A 17,796-nucleotide genomic window follows, 5' to 3' on the forward strand; every position below is an offset into this window, starting at 1 on the left:
GTCTCTGCAGCCCCAAAAAAGTCCTAGAAGAAGAATCTCAGAACAAAAATGTCAATGCAAGGCCACTCACACAGAGTAAGCACAGCTCCTTATTTACACAAGAAAAACAAACAAACAAAAAAAAGATTTAATTAGAAATGGAACGACCACATTTATCACAATTCAAAACCAATAACAACAAAAACAAACACAGAAGACAGACAAGGCCTCTAATGAGTTACACTATAACTGCTGTCCAGAAAGTCATGGGCAGTTTATAACTTGAGGAGAACATTGAGTCATCAGCTTCCAGACAGCAGCTTTGAGCTCCTGGTTCCTCATGCTGTAAATGAGGGGGTTCACTGCTGGAGGCACCACCGAGTACAGAACAGACAGCACCAGATACAAGGATGGGGATGAGATGGAGTTGAAATTCAGGTAGGCAAACATGGCAGTGCTGAGGAACAGGGAGACCACGGCCAGATGAGGGAGACAGGTGGAAAAGGCTTTGTGCCGTCCCTGCTCAGAGGGGATCCTCAGCACAGCCCTGAAGATCTGCACATAGGATACCACAATGAACACAAAACACCCAAATGCTACTAAAAGACTAACCACAATAAACCCGACTTCCTTGATATAGGTGTTGGAGCATGAGAGCTTGAGGATCTGGGGGATTTCACAGAAGAACTGGTCCAGGGCATTGCCCTTGCACAGTGGCAGTGAAAATGTATTGGCCGTGTGCAGCAGAGCATTGAGAAACCCAGTGGCCCAGGCAGCTGCTGCCATGTGGACACAAGCTCTGCTGCCTAGGAGGGTCCCGTAGTGCAGGGGTTTGCAGATGGCAACGTAGCGGTCGTAGGACATGATGGTGAGCATAGAATATTCTGCTGTACCACAGAAAAAGAAAAAAAAGAGCTGGGCAGCACATCCTGCATAGGAGATGGCGCTGGTGTCCCAGAGGGAGTTGGCCATGGACTTCGGAAGAGTGGCAGATATGGTGCCCAGGTCAAGGAGGGCGAGGTTGAGCAGGAAGAAGTACATGGGGGTGTGGAGGTGCTGGTCCCAGGCTATGGTGGTGATGATGAGGCCGTTGCCCAGGAGGGCAGCCAGGTAGATGCCCAGGAAGAGCCAGAAGTGCAAGAGCTGCAGCTCCCGTGTGTCTGTGAACGGCAGGAGGAGGAACTGGGTGATGGAGCTGCTGTTGGACATTTGCTGCCTGTAGGCTTGGGACACTGTCATAGAAGCAAAAGACAGTGAAAAGTTAGGAGAGACTTCTCTGAACAAAGCAAAGCCATTTCTCAGACACCCTCCCATTGTTCCACACCCCCTTGTCCTTTTGCAGACCTTCCTCCAGCTCCATGTCTGAGCTGGCTGGGGGTGCCGTGAGGAGCAGGGCCTGTGCCTGCTGGCTGCCGGGGAGTCAGCCCTGCTCTGCAGCAGGGGGCATGGGTACAGGGGGCAGAAGACTGACCTGGGGTTCAGCTTTGTTGGATGGAACCAAAGCATGTCTCATCCTTTCCTAATAAGCATTTTCTCACTTGCAGCATCTCTGCACTTCTCTGTGGGACTTTCAGATAACACACAGATGCTGTAGGACAGGTTTGCATCCTGCAGGTAACCTCACTGTTTGGAAGAAAACCTCAACGAGACAGACAAGGGTCCTAATAACGACATTTGACTGGGGGAGACTCAGCTCATTCCCCAGCCACCCAGACTGCATTGCCCACAGCCCCACAGGTAAGAACAAAGCTGGACACGTGTTCCCATGGACACACCTGCAGGAAAGGACCCACAAGATCAGGCTGTGACTCTGCAGCTGAAACTGCCATCCCCAGAGAGCCTGAGAGCAAGAACAAGATCCCAACAGCAGTGACCCAGAGCAGGGGAGCAAGAAGGACAATGCGGTGAGGGTGGGGGTGAGAGAGGCCAGGGCAGAGGCAGCCGGGCACTCAGACAGCGTCACCCTTCTCCAGCTGTGCAGCCACCTCCCAGACACCAACATTGCCGGGCAGCTGCTCTCAGCCCCTGTGCTCTGCAGAGGAACTGGAGCTCTGGCTGCACAGGAGCTGCTTCATGCCTTGGAGCCCCCGGCCCTGAGGGCAGAGGCTTTGCTGGGTGGGACAGGAGGCCAGGGGGCTGCTCACAGGAGGGATCTGCACTGCAGGGGATCACAGGGACTTTTCTCTGTTCTCCCTCCCATAACAATTCCGAGTTTAGTTTCCTCTCATTTCTGATCCTGTCCCTGCTGCCTGGAGATTCTCCCCCTGGGAGGTGTTTCCCTGTCCATGTCTCTTCCCTGTCAGTGCTCACAGACCCCATCCCACCCTCTGTGCCCTCCCCCTGGCCCTACAGATCCTGCCTGTTCACAGGGCACTGCCTGGGGGCATCTTCCTGTTTGCAGGTTGGAAAACAGGACAGGTCAGACTAGGCTGAGGGGTCCAGCCAGGTGATGCAGGTGCTGTGCACAGGCAGAGGGGTGGTGAAGGGATGTTATGAGCCTTCTGCCAGATGTGCTGATCACTCAGAGTTGCAGTTCAGGAGTCTCAGTGACTTGTTTAAGCAGGAGAGCTCATTTTCATTTTATCCTTTCCTGCACCCCCCACCCCTTGGGAGAGGAAACTGAAAAGGCAGGCTCAGGAAAGCTCCTTTTCTCTCTGGTAATCCTTGCATTGATCTTCTTGAGGCATCCCCTTGGAAAAATGCTGGGGGTGATCTGGAGCTGTGAGCAGTGCTGACCCACACAGTACCCTCTCCACAGCAGAAGCACCTTTCCTGCCCTGATAGGGGTCACTCCTTCCACCCACAGCTTCTCTACACAGACCTGTGGGGATCTCCTTGGCAGGGACCCTGCTCTGCAGGGCAACCCTGGGTGCAGAAACAGCTTCACACACCTGGAGTCATCCTCAGCAGGAGGCAGCTGCCTCTGATGGTTCATGAAGGAATTCCCTGCTCTGCTGCATGTCCTCCTTAGCTATACAAGAAAGTTTCTGATAGTTTTCCTTACCTGTCTAGTTTGTTGTACCAGCGTCAGCAAATCCCACCACCTACTCTGTGTGAAGATTTTTCTCCTTGTGAACTCACAGAAAACCTCCCAGCCCACACTGCATTTCCCCTCTCTTTCTGGCTCATCTCCCGTTGCAGGCAGAGCCCTCAGCCCTGCTGCGCTGTGCAGAGGAGCTGCTCCTGGGCAGAGCTGTCTCTCTGCAGCGCTGCTGCTTGCCAGGAGCTCCCTCTGTCCCAGGAGCCCAGCCCAGCTCAGCAGCACAGGAGCAGCCCAAGGTGCTTTAATGACCCCTCTGGTGGCTTTGGTGCAGAGTCCATGAACCTCAAACCCTGAGGACAAGTTGAAGAATTCAAACTCAGATCTAAATTTCAAAGTTTCTTGTAATATTAATGAATCCCACTGAGGGACACAACTGAGAAACCATCCCCAGGGCAGCTGGGACAGAAAACTTGAAGCAGAACAAAGGGTAAGCAAGTGAAAGGTGGCTCTGATGCTGAGTAAACCTGAATTTGCTTCATTAACCAAAGGGCCAACCCCTGATCCCCAGCCCTGGGAAGGCAGATCCTGTGCCTCCAACGTTGCCCATGGCCCTTCCTGGACAGTGTGATGTGGGGCTGTGCAAGGCCAAGGGCAGGACTATGGTCCCACAGCTCCCAGGTTCCTGGCTGGGGACAAGGAGGCCATGAGGCCCCTGTGCTGAAAGGACAAGGTGTCTCCTCACAGGCATAAGAGGTGGAGACAACAGCCAAGGGGAGAAGGAGCTGATGTCTGTTGGGGGCTTTCAGCCTCTTTATGTCCCTTGATCATCTCCACCACAGCCTTTCCTGTGCTGTGGCATCCCCTGCACCTCTTTCCCTGCAGGCTGCAGACATCCCCCCTGCTGCCCCACCTTGCTCTTGTCTGAGCATCTTCCTTCCTTTGCTGAGATCTCTGCATCCTCCCCAGCTCCTCCTTGAAGCACAAAGCCTTGGGCTGATGCAGACTCCCTCTGCTGACCTGCTCCACCACAGCACTGCCCTTCCAGTCACATTCCTTGCTGCTCATATCCAGCCTGGACCTCCCCAGCTGCACTTTGGGCCATTATTTCTTTTTCACGCTCTTTCCCGCTATGAAGAAAACCTCCACCACCTCTGAAACCACCCTTCAAGCACTCTCAGGCTACTCCTGCACTGCTGCAGCCTCCCCAGCGCTGCTGGGCCAAAGCAGCCCAGGTCCCTCAGCATCCCACCCCATGTGCACAAGGTGCTGAACCTGCCTTGGCAGAGCCCTGCACTCTCCAGTTCCTCCCTGCTTCTCCAAACTGGGAAACCGCACACTGGCACACCCCCGTGTGTGTGGGGTCACACCAGTGCTGAACCGAATGGGATGAGAACTCCAGGTGTCTGGGTGCCCACGCTCCTCCTCATGCAGCCCCGTGTGCAGCTGCCTTGTTCATGGTGAGCGTGCAGCACGGGCTGGTGTGGGGACCTTGGAGTGCCCAGGCCCTTCTCCTCAGGGTCACTGATCAGTGTGTCAGGTCCTGCTCTGTCCTTATGGATGGGGTTATTGTCCCACTCTGATACAGCACTGGTCACTTCATCTTGTCAATATTCAGAGTTATCTGATGGGTAAATAACAGATGCATGGAGCTCTGCCTGGGGACAGACAATGTCAGCTGAACATTGAGGAGGGCAATGTTTTGATCACTGGACATCAGGTACAGACTCACTGGTCAGGAAGAGGAATTAGATGAGACCTCCTTCAGACAAATGAAAGAAGCCTCATTTTTCCAGGGCTGTGTCCTCATGGCAGACCTGAGATATCCCAATATCTGCAAGGTACCAGCCATCCAGGAGGGGTTGGAGCCCATTGACAACATCTTCCTGACACGGGTGACTGAGAAGTCAGTGAGGTGAGGTGCCCTGTGGGACTTCACACTTACAAACCAGAAAGAGTTGGTCAGGATGGAATAGTCAGGGATGGGAAAGTGGAGCTGAGGCTCCTGGGAGATGATCACAAGGCAAAGAGCAGGATTTCAGGAGAGCAAGCTTTGGCCTGCTGAGGGACCTGCTTGGCTCCTATGGGATATGACCTTGGTGTCTGCAGTGCTTTTCTCTCACATCTCCTCCCTCCTCTCTCCCACCTGCTGTTGTGCAGCGTTTTTTACCCTTTCTCAAATACAATATCCCAGAGGTGCTGCCAGCATCACTGAGTGGCTCAGATTTGGCAAGGAGTGGGTCCATTTTGGAGCAGCTGAAATCAGCTCTGTCTGACGTTGGTCAAACTCCGGTTGTCTTCTCAGAGAGGTGACAACTGTAGCACAACCACACCCACCCCTCGTTCCAAGACTTTGCCATAAACCCAGCACAGGGTGACAGTGCGTTGGATGTTACAAAATAATTGATCGTGAAGAAGAAATTGTAAAGATCTTTCAGCAACGCATGAAAGTCTCCAGTCAATGAGCAGGTTCCTGTGGGGCACTGTAATTGCCGTGACAGTCACTGGCCAGGCAAAGCTGTAGGTGCCAACAGTCCAAAGGATCTTGGGCCAAATGCTTAAGAGAGCTGCCTGATGGGCCATCAAGGGTGATGCTCACCTGGATCTGGCAACAACGAAGAAGGAAGAGATGGTGAGGGATGTGAACATGAGTGTCCACCTTGGCTGTTGTGACCAGGACACAGTGGGGTCCCAGGCAGCAGAGGGGAGGGAGGAAGGCCAGCAGCAGAGCACAGGCTGGTGGGCTCCAGAGGAGAAGACTTTGACATACTAGGGGATGGCAGGTAGAGGTGGTGATGTGGTAAAGTCATGGAGGGTGAAGGAGCTCAGGAAATCTGATCAGCCTTATAGGACAGGCTGCTCCAAGCACAAGAATGATCCCTCCGAGTACCCATAAAAAGAAGCATTTATCTTGTGAGGCTGCTCCTCTGAACTGATCGAGCTGCAGAGCACAAAGGCAGCACACAGGAGATGGAAGCAGGGGAAGCTGCAAAGGAGGAATTTAGAAACCTTGGCCATGGATGCAGAGATGATTCCAAAGTTGCCCTGGACTTGATACCTAAAGGGGAGGCTGAGGGGAGCAAGATGAGCTGATACAGCTTCCTTACAAAAAAAAAAAGGAATAGACAGGGAGAACATGGGCTTGCTGCTGAACTTTATAGGGGCAGAATCAGACAGGACTGAGGTTCTTCATGGCTTCTTTGCCTCCATCTTCACCACCAAGGTCTCCTGGGACTTTGTTCCTGAAGACAGGAGTCTGGAGAACACCCAGCAGTGGATGGGGCTCAAGTCAGGGGTGACCTGAGCAAACTCAGACACCATTACAGAACAGGAGATGGGTCACTTGAACAGCTCCCCGAACACAAGTATCACTGTGCTGTGGCATCTGAGATTCCCAGGAACACCCACCTCTTGGTACAGAGGAGTGTGACTCCTCTTGAGGTGTCCTGGCCTGTCTCCTCGGTCAAGTGATCCTTTAGGCACCCACTTCTCTGACACATTCAGTCGTTCTCAGGAGATTCTCTAGATCAATATTCATTGGAGATTGTTGATACCAGCTGTTGTGGAAATAAGGGTTTTGGGAGGGTGACGGAAATATTAGAGATTTGGTTTTATTACTCTTTATTATGGAAATGCTCACTGTTTGGCTACAATTCTGAAATCTCTGAAATCATCCACACCAGACTTGAAGCCTTTAGGAAAGTGCTGCAGGGAGCATTGTCTTGAAAGGGCGTTTTGGATGTTACTGAGCCCTCTGCTGCCACGATCCTGAACTGCAGGTACTGAAAGAATGAACAAACCTGTAATGACCTGATGGACAGAAAAAAACCCCAAGTTTCTGAGGGTGTTTGGGACCCCACGAAGGACCATTGCTGACACAAGCAGTCCCTGTCCCTGGAGGCTGCTCGAGGAAAAACCTGGAGACAATGGTCATAGGTGGTAAAGGCGATGTGGAGGTGGGTCTGGTGCCACGTCAGCCCTTGACGTTTGTTCATCATCAGAATGGCCAAGCCCTGACCCCAGGACCTGACAAAGGAGACCCTTTCAGTCAACGGTTTCTCAGGCTCTGCCTGTGGTCACTGTGAGTGTTTTGTGTTTTGGGGGTGGGTTTGGTGCCAAGTGATGTTGCTTTAACCACAAGGCTCTGGTTTTCTGAGGACTTGGCAACCTGTGAGGTCCCCCAAACCCATTCAACTTCTTTCATACACCTCGCAATGGTCACCAATCACCTGAGCTGTCCCAGTCCCAAACTTGCTTGAATCCTCTATCTGGATCCATACCCATCACTCCAGGAGGTCCATGCATCCACCAGGTTCATGGAAGAGTCCTGAGTTCCATCCAAGTGTGGGCAGTGTAAGAGAGGAGCAGAGCAGGATCAGCTCATGGGCCATGACTGAGTACAAACACCCCAGCAGCAGCCATTCCCCATCTCCCAGGCACAGCCAAGCCCACAGCATGCAAATGGCACTGCCATATATCCTTAGTCAAAAAAAGCCTGCCTTCTTTCCAAAATCAACAACAATCTTTCTACTATTCCTCTTTGACCCCCAGATATCAGCCGCATTCCACTTGTGGCTCAGACATGGTTGTAAGGATTTGCTGAAGTCATCAACCGTCACCCTTTTCTACCCCACACCTCCTGACCCTCTCCCACACCACACATGGCCGGTCACTGCTGCTCAGGGCCTCGCGCTCTACATAAGAGACCTTGAGCTTCTTGGCTCTTCCTGGTGCTTGTTATAGTCTTCCTCACTCCCTCCAGATCTCATGGTGAGATTTCTTGTTCATGACAGGGCCTTTGTAACCAACTCTTATGAAATGGTTGTCCTTCTGTGATCATCTGTGCAGAAGAAGTGATCACAGAAAAGCACCAAATATGTCAAATCTGATACCGAGTGAAGTGCAATAAAACCTTGTTGAGCCAACCCCGTAGCTGTGTCTTTCCAGCAAGGAGTTTCTCCTGAGAAAGGGATCCAACCCCTGCCACTCTCTGCAGAGGCACATGAGCAGTGTCCATGCACCTGGGGACACAAAGAGTGACTTTTGCAAGATCACCCTCTATCTGGACCATTTAGATCTGTACCTGTGGATGGGGTATCAAGCCTTACAGTACAGCAGAGACTGGAGTTCTGAGCTCCCTTCAACTCCCCCTGTGACAGTCTGTAAAATTAATTAACCCAGTGAAAAAGTTGGTTTTGATTCTCTTCACAGCCTGAAGCACCACATGGCTCAGGAGACAATCCAGGATACCCAACCAGCACTCACATGCCCTGAACTTAAAGTTCAGGTGTTCCCTGGAATCTCAGCAGACACGTCACGCTGATATCTGGGTTCAAGGAGCTGGTCAAGAGCCTCGTCTGCATTTCTGTAACGGTGGCTTTGCTGCCTGGCTGATGCGCAGACTCTGTACATGGATGCTGACACCTCTTGAGCAACCTGCTCTGAAAGGATGAACAAGGTGGTGTGTTCCTTCTGGAGGGATATATGGACAGCAAACAAGAAGCAGCTGGGTTGGGGCAAATGAAAAAGGATGATAGAAAAGTTGTGATCAGGGCTGTTTACCGTTATTTGTAAAGGAGCCCTGCTCCCCATGTGAATTATTTCTGTGATCAGAGAGAACTTGAGAGCTTTCTCCAAATCAGAAACATGAAGGGGAAGGAAGGAAGGACAGTGTCATTCAGTCTCTAAGGCACCTCAGGATGTGTCTTGACCAACCTCCTCCTAAAAGCAGAGTCAGACCAGATTAGTGAGGTGTCTATACAAACACATCGTGGTAACTTTCTGAGGTAGAGTGGATGCACACTGCTGGGAAACAGCTTCCAGTGCTCGACTGTCCTCAGGAATGGAAAGTTTTTCCCTTTATGTACTGTCCTTCTAAGCCACCATCCAGATTGCCTTTTACCCATCTACTTGCACACTGACACAGACCATAATATCCTAACTTGGGCACAAGCACATTGTGGGGGATGACGCTGAATGCCTTTCTGACTTCCAGGTAACAGACCATCAATGTTCTCCCCACATCCACAACCCTGTCCTTTCCTCACAGAAAACAAAGAGGATGGACAGGCACAACCTGCCCTGGGTAAACCCTGTCACCTTCTCTTCCAGACACCCAGAAATGGGGTCCCAGTGGACATGTTCTGGGGCACAGCCCTTAGTTCCCCTGCTCACCCATTGGCCATTTTGAAAAGTGCACACACTGTGTGAGAGCTGCCAGTGGTCAGGGAGTCCCCCCAGTCTCCATGAGCTTTCCAAGATGGTGGAGAGTGGCCTCCCTGTGACATCGTCCTGCTGTCTCAGCTCCTGGGATGCTGCCCCTCCTGTCCCATAGACTGGAAAGGATTATGTTAGTTCTGGTGACCCTGACTTGATCCCCATCCTCTGCTGGTTGTTCTACAGATTCCTGTCTCAAGTCACAGAGGCCTGGGACACATTGCTGGTGAAGACGGAAGACAAGAGGACATAGGGATTCTCACCTCTTTCCCTTATTAAATTCATCAATGGCCACACACTGTCTTTGTTTCTCCTTCAACTGTCCCTGCAGTAGTGACAGCTCATTATGGGCTCTTGAATTGCTTTACAGGTCTGGACTGAGTTCTGATCTGGGGTGTTCTGTGCTTGGAGGCTGCTGTCCTTGCAGAGCAGATGAACTCACTTCTGCCACCCTGCCTGGCAGTTCATTCCATCCGTGTCACAGCTCTGTCTGCAGCACTGACAGCTCCAGCTCCCCCAGTCAGGTCCCTGGCTGAGGCCATTGCCTCACATCTGGGCTGGACCACCCCAGCTGTGGCACCAGTCCAGCTCTGACCTGCCACAAGAAACCTGGTACCAAGTGTCCAAGAGCCCATGTGTGCAAAGGCTTTGCCTCAGAGCACAGACATGACATGGCCAAAGATTGATGAATGTCCCTTTGCACCTAAGAGTACAAAAGCAGAAAAAAATGCCTAAGTTCATTCAACTGAAGATATTTCTCCCTCAGTTTGCAGAAATTAGATCATTTGCTGTAACATTCCTGGTGTCCTGCCTAATGATGGGACAAGAAAATATGATTCTCATACTGATTTATTTTTTAATACAGGGGACAGAATGCTGGCAAGAAGTGTCTGTTTAGAGGAGAGAGAATCAACATCACTGATTACTTGAGGCTGTTTGAAAGGATGTGCCCTTGGAGCCCCAGGGACATGTGGAGGGAGCCCAGAGGGGACAGAGAAAGGGACATGATGGGCTGCTCCTGTGCTGCTGAGCTGGTCTGGGCTCCTGGGACACAGGGAGGTCCTGGCAAGCGGCAGCGCTGCAGAGAGACAGCTCTGCCCAGGAGCAGCTCCTCTGCACAGCGCAGCAGGGCTGAGGGCTCTGCCTGCAGCACTGAGGGCACAGGAGCCAGGCACAGAGAGGGGAAAGGCATTGTAGGTGGTTCGTTGCTGAGGGCTCACTGAGAGACAAAACTTCACAGTTCTAACATGGTAAGTCTCTGGCTGTAGGACAATGCAGCTGCATTTCCTGGAGAGAGACCCTAAAGATGATACATCCCACAATTTACAGGATCTGTCAGGTGTCTCTCACAGTATCTCTGTTGTAGAGAAGAACACACTCCAGAGCAGGGCTTCCCTGCGGCACCATCAAGGGGAAAGTGCATCATGGCACCTTCTGCTGAGAGTGACTGCAGGGGGAGCTCCCAGGGGGCCCAGGGCTGTCCTGCAGAGCAGGGTCCCTATAGCCCAGGGCTGTGCCAGGGCAGGGACTCTGCCGCCTGCCAGGGTCAGCGCTCAGCCTGCCCAGGGAGGTCCCAACAATACTGAGGGGAGAAGATGTAACATGAAGGAGCAAACGCTATAGGGCAGGAAATGTGTTTCTGCTGTGGAGAGGGTGCTGTGTGGGTCAGGGCTGCTCACAGCTCCAGATCACCCCAAGATTTTTCCAAGGGGATGCCTCAAGGACAAGATCAGTGCAAGGATTACCAGACAGAAAAGGAGCTTTCCTGAGCCTCTCTTTTCAGTTTCCTATCCCAAGGGGTGGGGGTGCAGGAAAGGATAAAATGAAAATGAGCTCTCCTGCTTAAACAGGTCACTGAGACTCCTGCACTGCAACTCTGAGTGATCAGCACATCTGCCAGAAGGCTCATAACATCCCTTCACCACCCCTCTGCCTGTGCACAGCACCTGCATCACCTTGGCTGGACCCCTCAGCCTAGTCTGACCTGTCCTGTTTTCCAGAATGCAAACAGGAAGATGCCCCCAGGCAGTGCCCTGTGAACAGGCAGGATCTGTAGGGCCAGGGGGAGGGCACAGAGGGTGGAAAGGGGTCTGTGAGCACTGACAGGGAAGAGACATGGACAGGGAAACACCTCCCAGGGGGAGAATCTCCAGGCAGCAGGGAAATGGTCAGAAATGGGAGGAAACTAAACCCGGAATTGTTATGAAAGGGAGAACATAGAAAAGTCCCCGTGATCCCCTGCAGTGCAGATCCCTCCTGTGAGCAGCCCCCTGGCCTCCTGTCCCACCCAGCAAAGCCTCTGCCCTCAGGGCCGGGGGCTCCAAGGCATGAAGCAGCTCCTGTGCAGCCAGAGCTCCAGTTCCTCTGCAGAGCACAGGGGCTGAGAGCAGCTGCCCGGCAATGTTGGTGTCTGGGAGGTGGCTGCACAGCTGGAGAAGGGTGACGCTGTCTGAGTGCCCGGCTGCCTCTGCCCTGGCCTCTCTCACCCCCACCCTCACCGCATTGTCCTTCTTGCTCCCCTGCTCTGGGTCACTGCTGTTGGGATCTTGTTCTTGCTCTCAGGCTCTCTGGGGATGGCAGTTTCAGCTGCAGAGTCACAGCCTGACCTTGTGGGTCCTTTCCTGCAGGTGTGTCCATCGGAACAGGTGTCCCAGCTTTGCTCTGCCCTGTGGGGCTGTGGGCAATGCAGTCTGTGGGGCTGGGGAATGAGCTGAGTCTCCCTGAATCAAACGCTATCATTAGGACTCTTGATTGTCTCCTTAAGGTTTTGTTCCAAGCTGTGAGCTTCCCTCCAGGATGCAAACCTGTCCTACAGCATCTGTGTGTTATCTGAATCCCCATGTAGAAGCACAGAAATGAAGCAACAGACAAAATGTTGTTTGGTTTGTGAAAAAAAGTCGTGTGTGTCCTGGGCTGAATGTGGGGTGCTGAGACCTTAGGAAATGGTGAGACATGGCATGGTCTGAGGTGGATCCCTCTACTCTAAGCAGTGCCTGGTGGCTTTTCAGGGTAACATGGGAGTGTGATCAGGTTCCATCTCAGAAAGGTGCCAGCCCAGGGCAGCTGGAGCAGGACAGAGGGACAGACCAGCTGCCCTCACTCTGCACTGACCCACAGGCATCCTCTGGTCTCACAGGTCTCGCTCTGTTCTCCCTGAGTGCAGCAGAAATGCCGAGGGTTTCTGACACCCAAGAACACTCCCCAGGGTGGGAGGGGAGAAGGAGCTGTAGAAACACCAAAGCTCTCCAACTCAGTTTCTCAGGCCTGGGGGTACAGATGCTGACAGTCCCTTCTGCACCAGGAGCAGTTCCAGCTGACATAGATGAACCCCAGGACTGGCCCCTGCCCACCCAATCACACAGGGTCAGGCTGAGTCCTCAAGAGCCCCTGGGCAGAGACCCTGTTCTTCATTGCACACTCATCAAGCACTGACGAGGGCTCCAGCCAGGACGTTCTCCTGGAAAAAGAAAAATGCCTCTTTGTGGGGGACGTCTGTGGGGAATGGCTTTGGTTTCCTCCAGAGAAGTCTCATCTAAACCATCAGTGTCCTTTCCTCCTTGCACAGGTCCTCATGCCCACAGGCAGCAAATGTCCAACAGCAGCTCCATCACCCAGTTCCTCCTCCTGGTGTTCACAGACACATGGGAGCTGCAGCTCTTGCACTTCTGGCTCTTCCTGGCCATCTACCTGGCTGCCCTCCTGGGCAACGGCCTCATCATCACCACCATAGCCTGGGACCAGCACCTCCACACCCCCATGTACTTCTTCCTGCTCAGCCTCGGCCTTCTCGATCTGGGCTCCATCTCCACCATTGTGCCCAAGTCCTTGGCCAGTTCTCTTTGGGAGACCAGGGCCATCTCATTTTTGGGATGTGCTGCACAAATCTTTATGTTTCTCTTCTTTTTGACATCAGAATATACACTTCTCACAGTCATGTCCTACGACCGCTACGTTGCCATCTGCAAACCCCTGCACTACGGGACCCTCCTGGGCAGCAGAGCTTGTGTCCACATGGCAGCAGCTGCCTGGGCCACTGGGTTTCTCGCTGCTCTGCTGCACACGACCAATACATTTTCACTGCCACTGTGCAAGGGCAATGCCCTGGGCCAGTTCTTCTGTGAAATCCCCCAGATCCTCAAGCTCTCCTGCTCACACTCCTACCTCAGGGAAACTGGGCTTCTTGTAGTTGGTGTCTGTTTGGCATTTGGGTGTTCTGTGTTCATCGTGGTGTCCTATGTGCAGATCTTCAGGGCCGTGCTGAGGATCCCCTCTGAGCAGGGACGGCACAAAGCCTTTTCCACGTGTCTCCCTCACCTGGCCGTGGTCTCCCTGTTTATCAGCACTGTCATGTTTTCCTACCTGAAGCCCCCCTCCATCTCCTCCCCATCCCTCGACCTGGTGGTGTCTGTTATGTACTCGGTGGTGGCTCCAGCACTGAACCCTCTCATCTACAGCATGAGGAACCAGGAGCTCAAGGATGCCCTATGGAAACTCATATCTTATAGTTTCCTGAAGCAATAAACTGCCCATTTGCTTCTACATAGGAGCTTTAATGTAGCTAATTACAAGTCCAGCCTGTCAGCTGGATTTTCTGTTCTTATTTTTGGGTTTTTTATTGCGTTAATGTCATCAGCCCCTTTTTAATTCACTGTCTGCTTTTGTTTTACAACCGGTGGCTGTGTGAGGAGCCATGTTCTCCTTGTCTCTAAACAAAATAAATGGTCCTGTAGTGACTTGTTTTTCACTTTATCCTTCCTGCAAGGCCTTTTTAGTGCTGCAGGGACAGTTCCTGTGCATGGGTGGAGGGGAAAAGAGTCCAGCCTGGCAGCCCTGCCAGGGAGCACCAGCGCTTGGTCTTCCAGAGCTGTTTTGGTTCCACTCCCACAGTCCCCTTCTCATCCCTTGTGTTGGTGCAAGGCCTGAGTGCTCTGGCAGCTTTGTCCCCGTCCTGCTGTGTGTCAGTGCTGTGAGTGCAGGCAGGGACAGAACTGACCCCAAAACAGCCTTTCCAGATAGAAGGGTGATCTTCTCAGGGCAGGGTGTGAAGCTTTAGGTCTTCTTCCAAAGATTCTCTAAAGAATACGCCCATGAATGTGGCCACAGATGCAAACCCCAGGGTACAGCTGAACCGTGTGTGTGTGCAGGGCTGGCACACAGCAGTGTCCTCTCACAGCCAGGCCTCCTGCCAGAGACCTGCAGGACCAGCAGTGCAGGGACTGGGCTGTGCCCCTGCGCACTGGACACCCCTCAAAAGCTGTCCCAGGGCATCGTCATGGAGTAGACCCTCACAACCACCATTCCCAGCCCTGACCTCTCACCCCAGCTCACAGAGGTTGTTCTTCCCTCCATGGAGAGACACTGAATGAGTTGGTCAGCAATCCACGTTTGCATTGTACAGGTGAGATGTGAGTACGCGCATCATGTATGTGAGGTGAGATGAACCCAAGTGAGCACAAACAACATCAACTATTCCTGCGGGTTCCATGAAGGCCTTTGGGTCAGACAGTGTCTCGAGGTCACTTCACATTGGGTGTAACAGTCCATGGGAAACCGCCCACTGTTAAATGCTTCCTTTAACCAATGTCTCCATGTCCATTCCTCATGACGTGGGACATCTCAGATGAGCACAGAGCAGGGTGACACACCACAGGGCTGAAGTGCCTTCTATCACTTTGGAGTAACAATAGGAAGCCAAAGAGAAACTGAGACCATGGCCTCTATGTGCAAATTGGAAAGATTCTGTCTCTTAACATCCCCGGGTGCAGAAGAAGTTCACAAGTCCCGTTCAGACATGGATGCTTGATGGAATGATGACATTTCTGTGTGTGACTTCAGGAACAAAGCTCAGTGACCCTGTGAGATTCATCTCAGCTGCTGGGACAGGCTCATTGCAAGTGGTTACCTGTGATTCTGGATTGTGCTCTCAAATGTGACAGCAGAATCAGAGAAGTTCTGAGTTCTGCTGGAAATGAAGATGTCAAACCCATCTTCAAGAAGGGCCGGAAGGAGAATTTGAAGAGTTATGGGCTGGTCAGCCTACCTCCGTCCCTGGGAAGGAGATAGTCCATGTCTCCAGGCACCTGAAGGGCAAGGAAGGGATGGCGGAACAGAAATTAGCAGAAAACCCAATGAGTCCTAAGAAATGCTCTGAACCCATTCTAGAGCTTTAGACCCCCAGGAAAGAGCTCAGTGACGGTGCAGCACATCCAGTTGCATCTGTGTCCCTCACTGAGCAGCACAACCAGTCTGCAGTCACCTCATGGTTCTGCAACCAAGCTGCTCTGCAGAGCATCAGTGCCGGTTTTGGGCCCTGTGGGGAGAACAGGATGGGACCAGGAGCACCAGAGCAGATCAGAGGAGGGATGGGGGAGGTCAGACAGGAGCTGACCTGGGCTGGAAATTGCCTTGGAGAGAAAAATGCTGGTGTTCAACTGCCCCAAGATTATACCCAGAGTTCAGGGTGCAGGGCCAGAAGTCCTTGCTGTCCTGGTGCTTCACCAGGCCTGGGAAGTAGTTGGAGAAGGATTGGTATCCCCCACTTGCCATCTCTTAGTGCATCATCCCTCATGAAAGGTGGCATGGAAAGCAAGTCTGGGACCCTGTGTCAGGACTTGCACTGAAGAAAGTATTCACCCAGAAGCCACATCATTTTGCTCTGGTACTTCAGTCCCGGTGCTCATCACATGTCCTTAAGACAAACTTATGCACCCCTCTCGTCAAACTTACCCCAAAAGTCACACCTAGACACGGATCCTGAGCTGGGGCTGAGCAGGAGAACTGGGGTCCAGCTGTGCCCAGAGGAAGTACAAGGCCTGTCCTGGGTCCCCTAAAGGGCTGGCAGCCTCTGCGATCTCCACCAGTAAAGACAGCATGCAGGAAACTGCAGACCATCCCCATGCCTTTTGGAGGCCCCTAGAAAGTGTTCCTCTCTCCAAATATCCAGCCCAGCTTGTCACTGCGTGAACAACCACGAGAAACTGCCCCTGGACCCTCATTCCAGACCCCATCTCCTCCACCCTATACAGGCAGTGCTCTCCACCTTGTCACTGAGGTGGTTCCAGGGACCCAAGTGACACCTGTAGGAGAAGAGGTTGGGTAGGGATATGGTGTCCTTTAGTGGTACTCATGGTACCTCCTGCTGGGCTTTGTGCCGCTGCTCACAACCCTCTGAGCTTGGATGTTCAGCCAGTTCTCAGTGGTGCTAAACAGGAATATGCCCATGAGCACATTGGGCTGCACTGGGAGGAGCGTGGCCAGCCAGACAAAGGCAGTTATTGCCCATCTTGACTCAGCACTGGTGTGGTCACATCTGGAGCGGTGTGTCCCAGTGTGAGGTTCCCCATTCTGGAGGAACGGGGAGGAGCTGTCGTGTGGCCAGAGAAAGTCTGGGTCACATGTGGAGATGTTGAGAGACCCAAACTTCTTTAGCCTGGTGAAGGGGAGGCTGAGGAAATGTACTATTTTTACTGAAATTGAGTTAATATTCTTCATACATTTTCCTTCACATCCAGTACAGTCTTTTGTTTAGATTTACTATGAGAATAGTGAGATAGCGCTGTTTCTTCCCTAGGATAGAGTTCATTTTTTTCTTTCAGCAGCTTCACAGTGTTTGCCATTTGCTATGAAAGGAATGTCAGAACTCACTGAGATCTTGGCTGTTGTCAGGGAAACCAAGGACTTCTTTGGCCATCCAGCTGCAGATGCAGATTGGCAGGAGGGGACACAGACAGGACAGCACCTGGATTGACATGCAGGCTTAGCGATTAAATATCATCTATGATTAGTGTCATGCTCAGTCTAAAGCTGGAGCCGGCTTTTAGGTCTTGTTACATCCGTTACTCTAGGTTTTCCAGCTGGTTTGGTTGTTCCATTCACAAGTTTCATTCTGTCAGGAGTTCGATGTCAGTTCGGCCTTTTGCGGTTCTACCATTCTGCAGTTGGCCTTTGGGCCTTTCTGCCTGTTGCCCTTTTGCTCTCTCTTGCTGGGATGGGCTGCTCAGGACCAAGGTGCTCCCTTCTGGAGGACTGGCTGTTCTGTGTGACCGAAGTTACACGGGGGATAGCACTGACTATATTTTCTTAATTTAATTTATCTATTTCTATTTAATTTACCTGGACTATTGTCAGTGAAACCAAGGACTTCTCTGGAGTCCAGCTGCAGGTGCAAATTGGCAGGAGGGGGCACAGACAGGACAGCACCTTGACTGACATCCAGGTCAATAACGAGCTATTCTTTACCATTGGTGTCATGCTCACTATAAAGCTGGAGATGCCTTTTCCAGCCAGTTAGTTTTGGTTTGCCGGCTACTTTGGTTGGCTCTGTTTGGAAGTTCCATTCTATTGGGAGTTCAGTGTTAGTTCCGCTTTATGATGTTTTTCTGATTTTCAGTTGGCCCTTGGGCCTCTCTGCCCTTTGCACTTGTACTTTCTCTTGCTGGGATCAGCTGTTCAGGACCAGGGTGCTGTCTTCTTTTGGGCTGTCTGTTCAGCACAACTGGAGTTACGTGTGGGATTGCACTGAGAATCATATATTTTACTTTATGTATATTTTAGTATATTATTATTTGTAGTGTATAATTTTCACTGTTTTCTTTCTTTCTTTTTTTTTTTTTTTTTTTTTT

The 17,796-nt window shown here is 52.0% G+C and overlaps 1 protein-coding gene across 1 annotated transcript; it reads right to left on the bottom strand.

Annotated features, from left to right (window-relative positions):
• Positions 1-243: 243 nt before the first annotated feature.
• LOC139828733 (olfactory receptor 14J1-like) lies at positions 244-1,188 on the bottom strand. Its single transcript, XM_071812874.1, has one exon. The coding sequence runs from the start codon at positions 1,186-1,188 to the stop codon at positions 244-246; it is 945 nt and encodes a 314-aa protein (XP_071668975.1).
• Positions 1,189-17,796: the final 16,608 nt, after the last annotated feature.

This window comes from Patagioenas fasciata, chromosome 10, assembly GCF_037038585.1.
Source record: "Patagioenas fasciata isolate bPatFas1 chromosome 10, bPatFas1.hap1, whole genome shotgun sequence".
NCBI classification, from domain to species: domain Eukaryota; kingdom Metazoa; phylum Chordata; class Aves; order Columbiformes; family Columbidae; genus Patagioenas; species Patagioenas fasciata.

Bases quoted from the DNA above. Each gene is read 5' to 3' on its own strand.
- LOC139828733 (XM_071812874.1), bottom strand. From the start codon at position 1,188: ATGTCCAACAGCAGCTCCATCACCCAGTTCCTCCTCCTGCCGTTCACA.